General features: G+C 48.4%; 1 protein-coding gene across 1 annotated transcript in view; it reads right to left on the reverse strand.

Moving 5' to 3' along the window:
- Ehd3 (EH domain containing 3) overlaps positions 1–11038 on the reverse strand; it is a 25121-nt gene extending 14083 nt beyond the window's left edge. The window contains exon 1 of the mRNA XM_032908937.1: positions 10345–11038. Within this exon, the coding sequence (XP_032764828.1) occupies positions 10345–10571 (227 nt within the window). The 5' untranslated portion in view covers positions 10572–11038. The remainder of the gene's footprint in view (positions 1–10344) is intronic.
- Between the last annotated feature and the right edge of the window lie 1363 nt (positions 11039–12401).

The following is a 12401-nucleotide window of genomic DNA, read 5'->3' on the forward strand; positions in this document are numbered from 1 at the left end:
AGGAGTTTAGCTGAACTTCACATACTCAGCTTTCTTGATCCTCTCCCTGCCCTAACTCAGGTTTGGGCCATGAAATAACCCACGGACTGAAGCTGGTTCCTAACTCCAGTATTGCAGACTTCACAAATCAAAGTAACCAGCTGAAATTTCCATACACAGGCACATAATTAGACAATCCCGGGGCTCTTCTGGCTTCCTAGAGATCATTTGTTATACATGCGACTAGTTCTTTAATATTAAAAAGTGTCTGTGTGATATAACGAAACGGCAGCATAAAGGATAAACTATGGAAAACGAGTCCTAACTCACCCTAGAGTTTGGTTCCTCTGTCCAGTCTTTGTTCTTTGCATTCCGTAGCCTTCTAGAAATATTCCATGTATACATGTGTTATAGGTTTTGTGCTTAGGCACACTTGCACACAGGTGACTGGAGATTTTTCTTGCTATATATGTATTTATTTATTGTGTGTATTATAGTTTTATTTAGTGTGTGTGTGTATGTGTGTGTGTGTGTGTGTGTGTGTGTGTGTTGTGTGTGTGTGTGTGTGTGTGTACTATACATGTTGACGTGCCGGTGCCATCATGCCTATCTGAAAATCAGAGGATATTTTAATGAGTTGGCTTTCTCCTTCCACTGTGAGTCCTAGGGATTGAACTCAGCCATCAGGCTCGGTGGCCGGAGTCCTTACCCACTGAGCCATCTCACTACCCCTAAATGAAGTTTTTAAGCAGTTTATACCTTCCCTTCTTGTCATTACTCAATTGATGGAAGCTTCTAGCATAAGACTATATTCAAGACACCTTGTGCTGTACTTGCACAAGACACATTCTCTCTTACATCCTTAGGCACCGGGCAGTTTGATCACCCATATTTCAGTTCATGCTGAGGTTGTTGGTTTGAGATATTAACTGTGTGTTGTTTTTTTAAGTGTTTGGTTTTTTTTTTATCTCTGTACCTGAAGTGGAGTAAATCAAATTTTATCTTTTATCTTCTATTGCACCTGACACCTGTGTGCACGCACGTGAACACACACACACACACACACACACACACACACACACACACACACACACACACACACACACATCCTGTCCCCAGCTTTAGTCTTAGAAACCACAGAGGATGTTGTGCAGCCCATGGGTAGGAATTTACATACTCTACAGTGGTTATGCAGATAATAGCCATGCATGATTTTGTTTTATGCTTAACACATTTGAGAGACAGCAAACCAGACTACTTTACCCTTGTTATGCAGAATTCCATGATATGAATTATAACATTTTAAGTGAAATTCCTATTGATATCTGGTGGCAGATTCTATTGTTTAGAAGGGAGAAAAATGGTGGTACAGGAATTGATGCATTATTTTGGTGAAAGAAGGGAAGGAGGGGACAAATGGTTGCCTATTTTTACGGGGTGGTTTTTAACCTCACTTTCTACCTCTGGAAACTGATTCTGCTCATGCACGGCCCCAGGCAGGCCTCTTCCCTGCTCTGAACCTCATGGTCTGTTCCACTAGGAGACTGGCCAGTGTGATCTTCAGAGTTTCTTCTGTTTCCTGGGCTTCCAGGAATGGACTTCTGAACACTATCATCTGCAGCCACTTATTGTCATCCCTGGTGACGGCACTCCTGAGGGAGCAGGAGGATGGCGGCTTCTGAAACTCTGACAGTGTCATGGCATGACAGGTACCTCTCTGCTCTTCTTGCCTGGGTAGTGAGCACTCAAGCCCTCCTGCCTCCCCAACTCTGTTACCCCTTGTGAAGGCCAAGAGAAAGGAAGCAAGCTTAGCCAGGGAGCAGTCGCTAAGGACAAGGGACAGCAGAGCCCTTTAGGATCTTGGGACAAGTTTGGACTCAGACAGTGGGGGCTGGACTGAATAACACTGCACAGATCTGCCCTGAGGTAGGACTGGCCAGACGGAGGACAGCCCCAGAGCTCTCTGACACTACAGCTGCTTGAGAAACACAAACCTACAGGTGAGGGCTCAGGAACAATGGGAACCACAGAGGCCTAGCTTCCTTAGTACTGGCTACGTAGTCAGACCCTTGTGGAGCATCAGCTGATGGATTCGGGGCTCTACTCAGATGGTTCTAACCTGCTTGGTCAAGACCCTAGCAATGCTACTCTTTATAGGGCTCCCACCTGATTCAAACACATAGCCAGGCCATTAGAGTGGGTTCCATATTAACCCTGCCATTTTCTTAAAACAAACAAAACAAAACAAACCTGCTGATATATAATAGCAAGTCTCAGTGTTACATTTTATTCTGAAAGTCTGGACATGCTGTCTCTTGTTCCCGGTAGTGGCACTTGAGGTAGGCACTGAGGAAGCTGAAAGCACATGGCTTCCTCAACTAAGAGGTCTGGAACCCATGCCCCCAGCAGGGAGACACTGGGGCCACTCTTCCGCCATCTTTGAGTCCTCTGAGAAATCGCCTCCTAGAAAGCTGACCAAGGTCTAGGCAAGGACCGCACAGCTCTGGGGCTAGAGGTCCAGCCTCCCTGGCTCAAGTTTCGGCTCTCTTGCCATCCTTAGCCTCTGTAGGGTGGGCAGCATCCAAGGAAGCCTGCTGGGTTTCCTCTGGGTCCCGGCAGGCTATCTGTGCCTCCAGGAAGCATGTGGAGCTGTACTCGATTCCATGTTTCCTGAGCTGGGTTGCTATGGACTCCGTTCCCAAGGAGCCCGTGGAGCAGCTGCAGTAGCCTCAACCCCAGAGGAAGCTGCTGATCTGCTTAGAGACTAACTCTACAGCAGCAGTGTGGGGGAGCCTTTTACGTCTTGGGTTGCCTTGGGAATCTCCTCAAACCTCTACCCTCCCAGTCCATCGACTAGGAGGAGCATCAAGGAAGGATTTCTCCCAGTCAGAACGTCATTTTGAGAGCTTGTGCTGGAGCTGGGATCAGAAAAACAAAGCCACACATAGGACTATGGTTTCTGCTCGCTTGGCGAACTTTTCCCTTGGGAGCTTCCTGAGTGAGACAGGCCCCCTGGCTCTCTGACTATGAGGAGTATGCCCTTTAGAAGGCACTTATTGCAAACACCATGGCCTCGGCACCTCCCTCCACCACGCAGGGCATCATCATTGGGCTTACTTCTTTCCTGTGTGCCAAACATTGTTCTAAATGTTCCATGCCCATCTCATCTCATATTCATATCCACTGGGCTAATAGTGTGATGATCTTCCTTGTGGAATGTACCTAGGACAGGGGTTCTCAACCTTCCTAATGCTGTGACCCTTTAAGACATGTTGCGTATGAACAGGTAGGTGTACGACTCCCTTCATGTTGTGGTGACCTCCCAACCATAAAATAATTTTTGTTGCTGTTCATAATGGTAATTTTGCTACTGTTCTGAATCACAATGTAAACATCTGTGTTTTCTGATGGCCTTAGGTGACCCCTGCGAAAGGGTTGCTCAACCCCCAAAGGGGTCCCGATCCACAGGTTGAGAACTGCTGACCTAGGGAGTAACTCCACCTTATAGACTCTTCTGGGAGTTAAATTAGTGACACGTGTACCCGTGTGGAGCACCTTTTCTCATTTTAAAGGGGAAAAGACCAAAGTTACTTTGCCCAAATGTGTACGTAAGTTACAGAGAACCTGGGATCTGAGCCTGGCACTTGGATTTAAGAACCCACGCCTTTCCTCTCCATAGCCACAACCTATGCCTCCTCCAGGAAATGCAGCTGCCTCTGGGGACAGGCCAAAGATGATGCCCCTTGCCCCCCATGTGGAACTAGAAGAGAAAAGTGATATAAGCCCCCAAAGTATATAATTTGGCAAGAAGCTGGTTAGAGCTAGGGCCTGGGGCAAAGGGGAGGCACTGGGATCCACAAATGTGGGAACACATGTCTCCAAAACTCAACTCCTGGTTGCACACCTCATCTCAGTGACCACAGGTATGTGTATATGCATACCTATGTATATGTCTACGTATATGATGTACATGCATGTGCTCCTGCTATCAGATGGCAGGAGAAGGTCTTGACCCTGTGGTTCTGAAAAGGACACTGAGAAACAGTAAGGGCAGATTCCCTGTGATAATCTGGGTGCTGACTTGGGACAGTTGATGTTGGCTGCTCAGTCCTATGCAGATCCATAGAGGAGGTGTGGCGGGGTGTGGATGGGGTTGGCTGAACTAAAGGGATGGAAAGAACCGTTCAGAGGCAGCCTCAAAAATGCCCAGCATGAATTAGGCCACGGCAGCAATGAGCTAATGTTCTTCAGAAGGCTTCTCAGATTCTGGCTTTGGAAGACATGCTGTACTCAGCAGATGAACAAAGGGTGACACAGCCCAGCCTAACAGGTCAGCTTCCTGGGGAGTTGTGGAGCCACTGCCTGAGGTGGCTGGGCCAAGGGCTCTGGGCTGGGTCTGCTGACTTCTTGTACTCACAGGACCTAAAACTTGACCACGTTCGAGTCTAGGGAAACCCAGAGACTACAGAGGCCAACGGTATACCCAGAGGCTACAGTCGGGCCGTGCAGGAACTGGACGGGATAAATTCTCAGAGACATTTGGGTATGGCTTGTGGCACCGGGGGCCTCTCAAACAAAGCCACCACTGTATCCAGAAAGGAAAATCTATTGAGGAATCTCATGCACTACTTCTTTAGAGGGTGTGGGACAGATCGCCTCTGTTGCCGGGCGAAAACATTCCCACAGCTGTGTAAAAAGAAGAAAAGTTAATTCAAGCCTGGGTGGGACCAGCTGAGACGGGGACGCATGAAGTGAGGAGGGACAGAACACTCCTTACATTGTGTTTATGTTTCTTCTGTTTTGAACTTCCTCCCACGTAGTCGACCTTACCTGCACCGCGACACGACAGTGTTAATTCAGGTTTGCAGTGGAGTCAGCTGAATCACGGCACGTTCAAGTTCAGGGTCAAAATTCGAGGTCCCAAAGCACTGCAAGGATTTTGGTTGTCTCCCGTCCCTTGCCATCCAATGCAAAATAAATAAAGGCTAAACCATAAAATATGTGTGGGGAAACTCAACACAAATCTGATCCCCCCCAACGAGGGTGATTTTTCTTCATATGCTTCTTAACTAGAAATTATTTCATAACACTTTCCTCACTTTTTATGCCCTGCTTAGTTGGCAATCTAAGCATGTGGTCTGCTTTCCTGATGACCTAAGTATTCAGGGTACGGCACAAGCCCAAGAGTCTCAACTGGGCCTGTCTTCCAAGCACCCATCTCCCCAGCAAGGAGGCCCGCGCTTTGAGCAGTTGCTGGGTTTAACCCCAGACAGGGAAGGCTGAGGACCTGCAAATACTGTTGCTGGGGGCTCTGGGTTAGGTGGCCCAAGTCATCTGAAGAATCTGTTGTTCTCTTGAGTGGGACCACAACTCTACCACCAACATGATCCAGAACAAGCTGCTCAAAAGCACAGCAGGGCCAGCAAGACGGCCCAGGGGGTAAAGGTGGCTGTTGCCAACCCTGACAGCCTGAGTTTCATCTCTAGCATGGTAGAAGCCGTCCTCTGACCTCCGCACACAGGACATACACATACACACAGGCGAGCAAGCATGGACACACACAGTAAATAAATACCCAAGTAACTGAACGTTTTTAAAAGAAAGGCCTTCGCCTCCCTGGCTGATAAACAGGGAAACACCTGGTTTCTAACTATGACAGCTAAAACCTTAAACGGTTTGAGGTAATACACAAGAGTTTTGAGAAAGCAAGGCCCGTAGCAGACTTCCCCCACAATGACACAAACAATAATTAGAGAAAATGAACCCTTCGGGGTTGACGGCAGGTACTCGGCACATTCCCATCTCGTCTCTAAACCCAGGTCAGATGTGTCCTCTGTGAAGCCTCAACAGATTCATGCCCCACCTCACCCACAAACCCACAGACTCTGCCCTCTCTCCTGTAACAGGGGATCTCAGTGTTTCCCCTGCAGGCAGTTCAAGCATGTTCGGAAACACAACTGTCCCGTCTTTATGTTAGCCGTCTATATCTTTTGAGTATCTCAGCCATGGGTCCTTCTACTTTAAAATAAAGCCAGGATAAATCTTGCCCCATTACTCTGATTTAGTTTTCGGGAGAGAATAACATATACACAGAGACACAAAGCAGATGGAAAACTGTAGCTAGGTTAAGACGTCAGCTCTACGCCCAAGGAAAACTGGCCATGGTGCCTTGGGCGAGGACCCTCTGCTATGGGGGAGAAGCACTTGTAGCAGAACAGTTTAGGCTGGGATTGGCTGGCCTTAGCATTCCCTTGCTGGTTCCACCCCATGACAAGCCTGCCCATCTGGGACACTACGTAGTCCAGCACCACGTTACTCCTCTGCCCTTCTGTAGTATAGTGGGGCAGCATGCTTTCGCCTTCACCAAGCTGTGGTGATACAGGAAGAAGGCTGCCCCCTACCTCCTGAGGGTCATCCTTAGCTAGAAAGAGGGAAGGGATCGATACCCACCGTCCCATTTGTACCTGGAACTAAATGGTGCAAATTGGTTCGGAACTCTGTTCTTACGAAGTGGTTACTAGGATTCATAAATTATGGCTAAGGAAACAAGACCAGAGAGAAATAGAGGTGTAACCTCCCTTGTCAGCCACTTGGCTAAAAACTAGGGGAGCCAGGTTCTATTGACCGAGCCTGGGTTAAGACCTCTGTCCCACAGCCAATGGGAATGGTATGCAAACCTTTCTCCACTGTTTCTCTGCTGACTTCTAAATGCCTGGCTTCAAGGTGATTCCTCAACTGGACCTGAGGCAGGCAGATACTCTAGTCTGAAGCTTTTTGCTCCCTTCAGGAACCGATGAGCCTTGGATAAAGGCAACTGAATATTATCCAGCTTCACTTTGAACCCAACAGACTAGGACCATAGATAATAAAGGAGCAGCATCCACTGACTCCGGATAGCAGAGCCCTGAAGTGGTGGAGGTACTGATGTAGGCAGAGTTAAGTCCACAGAGGAGTGGGTTTCCCCAGGATGGTGAACTCTCTGCCTTTGGTCTCCATGAAAATCATCTTTCATGAGGTAATCACATATTGAAGCCCAGGATAAGGTCTGGGCTCCCAGTCTTGGGACCCCATCCCTAGCCACCCTGAATGGAGCAAACACAGGAAAAACTACCTCAGTCACCTTTGGTGGAGGCTGCAGAGTCCTAGAAGAAATGTGAACAGTTCAAAGAGCCAGCTAATGTGGGCTCCCTTTGGAACACCCAGCATCCCAGTGGTCCAAGGTTTACTACAGAAGAGGCCCAAGATCAACCCAGACATTCCAGTGGGGGCTCTGAACCTCAGACCTCTCCTCTTCAGCCCAGGCAAAGACCCAGCAGACCACAGTAGCAGCTGGTACCTGGACTAGCGCCTGCCTACCTCTACTTCCTCTTTCCTGTCTGTCAGAAGACAGAGGAGGCCCAGAAAATAAACAGCAAGAAAGGGTGGCCAGGAGTCCAACAGGTCCAAAGAAGGAGGGGCTTAAAGCTTCAGGCCAGCAAGAGAAAGAGCAGAGGTGGAAGGAGGCCATCAGGGACACCGAGCTACTGTGTGTGCTCCAAAAAGACAGACTGTGATGGAGGGAGCAACCCACAGACCAATTTATTGTTTATTTTATTACTCTGGGTTTGCTGGGCCTTAAGCCAGGGAAGTTATTTCAGGCAGAGATCATAGCACGTCAATTAGTTATTAGAAGAATGTCCTTTCTGTGTGTTCTTCCCAGGACAAGAAATAGATTTCATGGCAAACACACAGAGCTGAAAGTGGACGGACACTCAGGAGACAAAAAGCCAATGACAAGGGACTCAGGGGGTGAGTCCTTCCCAGACTCAGGCCCCAGACAGAGATGAGAAGGCTTCTGAGAGCCAGGCAAGGGTGCACACACTCAGGGGAAGGTGATAGTTGTGCACACTACCGCCTTGGAAGGCAATTCCAGAACGTGACTCAATAGAGAAACTTTTTTTTTAAAGATTAAATATTTATGAAAAATGCTGCATAACCTTTGACTTTCTTTTCCTCTGGCTTCTTGTAATATCTGGGGGAAAAAAAAGACCAATCTGTGGAAAATACGCTATTCAGGGGAAACTTGCAGCAGCAGCAAACAAATCAGGAAACTTCAGAAACACTCAAAAGAAGCAGTTAATTAAAGAACAGACTGCATCTATCTCAAGCGGAATATTATATAGCTGATAAAATGGTGGTTATGTGAGGCATATTCACACTATAACTATAACCAAAAAACTAGCATACGAGATGACATTTGTGGGATGACCTCAACATAGTGTAAGACAGCTGTAAGGACAGAAAAGGTAAACCTATTATCTTAAATATTTTTTTCCTGAGTTATAGATTATGGGCGGTTTTGTTTCTTTCTCAAGTTAATTCTATTCTTCAGTTTCTAAGAATAAGTGAAACTGTTGGATTTAATGAGAAGAGAGAAAAATGTGCAGCTTGGTTTGGGGAAAACCCCTGTGTTACAGTCTTCCTTGTCTTGATAGTTGACTCTCTCGACTCTTGCCCTCTCTCTAGAGGGGAAACTGCGTTGGGTGCGTGAGCTAAATTCAGTTATTGTTATGAGCAGGAAGTGCCCCTTGGCCTAGGAGGATAAGAAAGAAGAGGGAGCTGCCTCCCTCAGATAAGGGCTAACGTGAGGTACCTCACTCTGCCAATTCTTTAGATCTAGTAACAGCCTGTGGTGACTCAGGCAAAACCCAGAGGGCATCCCACACAGAGGCACTTAAACCCTTCTGCTGCTCGGGGACCCAGCTCTTAAAACACACTCACCTTTCTTACCCTCCCATTTTGCAAGATGGCTGCTGGGAACTCCCCAGAACTTAGTCCCTGGAGATGCTCAGGCACAGAAGCTACCAAAGTGCTTCTGCTGGGGGAAGGAGATGTTCCAGGAGCTTAATGTCCTCAGGGTCTTGACCAAGGATGGCCAGAGAGCCAGGGCAGGCTGTGTGAAGCCAAGAACAGTGTGCAGATTGCCCACACATCCCACGAGGCATAAACCCAATAGGATGGAGAGCATCGATAAAAGGAGCGTGTGTGCACAACTGAGGTATCTCTGAAGCACATTTGGCACCAACTGGCGTTTAATAAAATTAAGGGCTGACCTTGAGTCTAAGATTCTCCCTCTGTATTCCCAGCTAAATGCACTCAACACTAAACTTAGGGTCTACGTGTAGTTTCCTAAAGAGAGCTCTACAGTTCTCATTATTTTCTTTTTTTAAGAAAAGCAATTGAGGTTTTTAAAAATAAAGTAAAAAAAAAACAGATTTATCTCTCATGTTTAAAACATATTAAAGTTGATAAGCCACGACCTCCAGGTCCCCACTTCAGAAACCATTTGGCCTTGCAAAGCTGTGGATCAAGCTGACCCACCCAAGACTGTCCACTCCACAAAGACAAATGACTTGGAGCTCTGTTCAGATAGGACAGGTTAGCACGGTACATACACAACTCCCAGCAGCTTAGCACTGGAGACATAAGAAACTGGAAATGAGTCACCAGGCTGTCAACTCCGCTGCTGTCCTTACCAAGAAAAGCACATGGCTTTGTACACCACCGACGCCAACCCACAAATATGAGGACCGTTGGTTTCAAACCGTCTGCATGTAGGTAGCCTTGATTCTGGGAGGGTACTGCACCTGTTAGAGTGTGACTCTCAACGCATAGGGCCATAAGCAACCAACCCTTGGAACCCCTCAACCTTTGAAAAAGGCAGCCTGGCCTTACAGATTGTATACACTGAAGATGGAGAGAGGCCTGTTCTTCAGAGACACGGATGTTTTGACTCTCTCTGAATGCTTACAGCCCCCAATTTCTATCATTCAATGGATAACATCACAGGCACTTAGCTAACATTTTCACACACACATCTAGGGCTGCGTTCATCCCTGAGGCTCTAAAACATCGCTTACCCTCCTGTCAACTCTATCTCATCTGCAAAGTCAAGGGCCGGATGAGGCCTCTCAGCGTCTCCTCTACTTCTGTGAGCTTTAATAGGATTATTGAACTATTACGATCAAAGAAGGAAATCTATTAAAAGTATCCTGCTTCTCTTCTCTCAGAGACAGACCTAAAAGCGCTGTCAGAGAGAAGGAAGAATGATAAAGAACGAGTGACCCCAGGGTCTCCAATTCACCCCCCATTCCCAGGCCTGCGACCATCAGAACAACTAACTCAGCTGCAAAGGTAAACCAGACAACAGGGAGGATTCTTTAGTTGAATGCTTCAAAATGACCAGGGCTAAGGACATCATGTAGGACTCAATGGGGGACTTGGCAGCGGGGTCAAGTTTTGAGGCCTCCCACAGGGATTTCTTCAGAACCCTTAGGCTCAGAAGGGTTCTGAACCCAGAAGGCTCAGCACCCAGATGCGGCTCACCTGATGAAGGTGGTCTTGCCAGTAGAGTATTGGCCCACCAACAGGACCATGGGCTTGTTGTCGAAATCAGCATCCTCCAGGGCCGGCGAGTGGAACTCGTGGAAGCGGTAATACTCTTCCAGAGGCAGCAGCTTGGTCTTGTAGAGTTTCTTGAGCCCCTCGCTCACGGTCTGGAAGACCTCAGGGTCCTTCTTGCGGCGATCATCGTTACCCAGCCAGCTGAACATTGTGGCAGCTGGAAGAAGGCTCCCGGGAGTGGCACCCGCCTAGCTCGAACCACGCCGCCACAGCTGCCTTACCAGAGCTCGGGGCTCAGATACACCATGGCCGGGGCTGCCCCAGCTGCTGGATCCAGTCCAGCCCCAGCTTCATCCACAGCGGGGTTGGGGAAGAGGATGCTGCGGATCGTGTCAGGAGAACTGCAACCTTGGAAATTAAAGACGAACCTGCCGGGAAGCCGAAGCATGAGTTCTGGGTCTCCCCAGATAGGTGGCTAAAGGATTCTGGAGCCCCGCTGCTGCGGTGTCCAGGCTGCTGGGAGTAGGTGGAGGCGCACACAGCTCCGCATCCGCAGCAGCATCCCGCCGCCCCCGGCGCGCGTTTAAATGCTAGACGTGCAGGAAGTCCCTGAGAACTGGCAAAGCCCGACCGGCCCCACGGTCAGGGCGACGCGAAGCCAAGCTGGGCGCCGCCATGTCTGTGGGCAGGCGCTCTGCGGCCGCGCGGACTCTATCTGCAAAGCGCTGTTGCCAGAGTCCTGTGGGAAAGCGCAGGCATTTCTTTCCCAGCCCTGGGGATTGGACTTGGGAGCAGCGCCCTCTCAAGGACGGCGACTAAGACAGCCTTGGCCTACTCTAAGGTTTTGAGACTCAGTTCCATTGGTCGCTGAGGTCAGTTCCCCGGGGATACTAGTATTGGGGACAATTTGGGGAAAACTCTACTGTATTTTCCTTGGGGCATGGAAACAAGGTGCCCCTGACAAGTGACATAAACAAAAATAGCAGTAACTAAACTTTTCACTAGGCCTGAGGTGAAGTGAAAAACAAAAACCGTTTTTCCCTCTTTCTCACCGCCCTCCCCCCACGCGCCTAATGAAATAGGTAAAACCAACAACACACACACACAGGCAGGTAGTGTTTTGGGGGCAGCGACTTAATTTGCACACAACTGCATACAAAGCTGAGTCTTTTTAGGAGATGCAGCGGGGTGGAATTACAGCAGACATGGAAAAGGGAACCATCTTTTGTTTTTTTCGTGGTCAATTTGACAGTGTCACAGGAAACACACGGCTGTGAGATGTCTCTTCAAGGATGAGCTGAGAGAAGACCGGAAGGCATTTGAGGCCAAGTAAAATTCATAAAGAGAATTCAGAGCGGTGCAAAGAGTTTAGCAGAGCTGCGTTCAAGAAGGTAGATCATGAAAAGGCATAGAAGGATGCACACAGCAAGATAGGGGCCAAACAAAAAATGAGAAACCCGTAAAAATATCATTACCAATAATTGCTATATTAACATAATGCTCACTAAACGCAGGGGCTGCTGGGGCTGCTGAGATCTCAGGAAGCACCATTTCATCGCAAAATTGTAGCTCCCCTCTGGGGAAGATCAGCCAGGCGTGGCAAAGGGTGGGACAATAACAGTGAACAAAGTCAATGACAGTCCTAGCACTATTCTAACCAGGGAGGTGGCAAACTATTCCTCTCTCCCAAGGCAGAGGGCTCCCACTGCCCTCCCTTCCGCAAACAAGATAAGGAGCTAATGGACTAGATCAAGCTGGGGAGTCTGGAAGCATCGTCTGGAGGAGTAGAGGCTGTGAAACTGTACAGGATGTCAGGGAACAGCAGCAGTGGGAGAACAGAGGAGATTAGAGTCAGGAGACTCTGGGTAGGATTGATAGTCTGATAAACAGTGAGGGAGGAAAGGGAGGTGACCCAAAGCCAAGGGAGGTTTCAGATTTTTCTTCTGCTGGGAACCAGACAGTTCCAAAAGCTCGTGCAGTGACTGAAGAAGTTGGCAAGGGGGCAGGATGAGTAGGTAGAGAAGGGGCTTGCTGACACG

Source organism: Rattus rattus, chromosome 7 (assembly GCF_011064425.1).
Source record: "Rattus rattus isolate New Zealand chromosome 7, Rrattus_CSIRO_v1, whole genome shotgun sequence".
Lineage (NCBI taxonomy): Eukaryota > Metazoa > Chordata > Mammalia > Rodentia > Muridae > Rattus > Rattus rattus.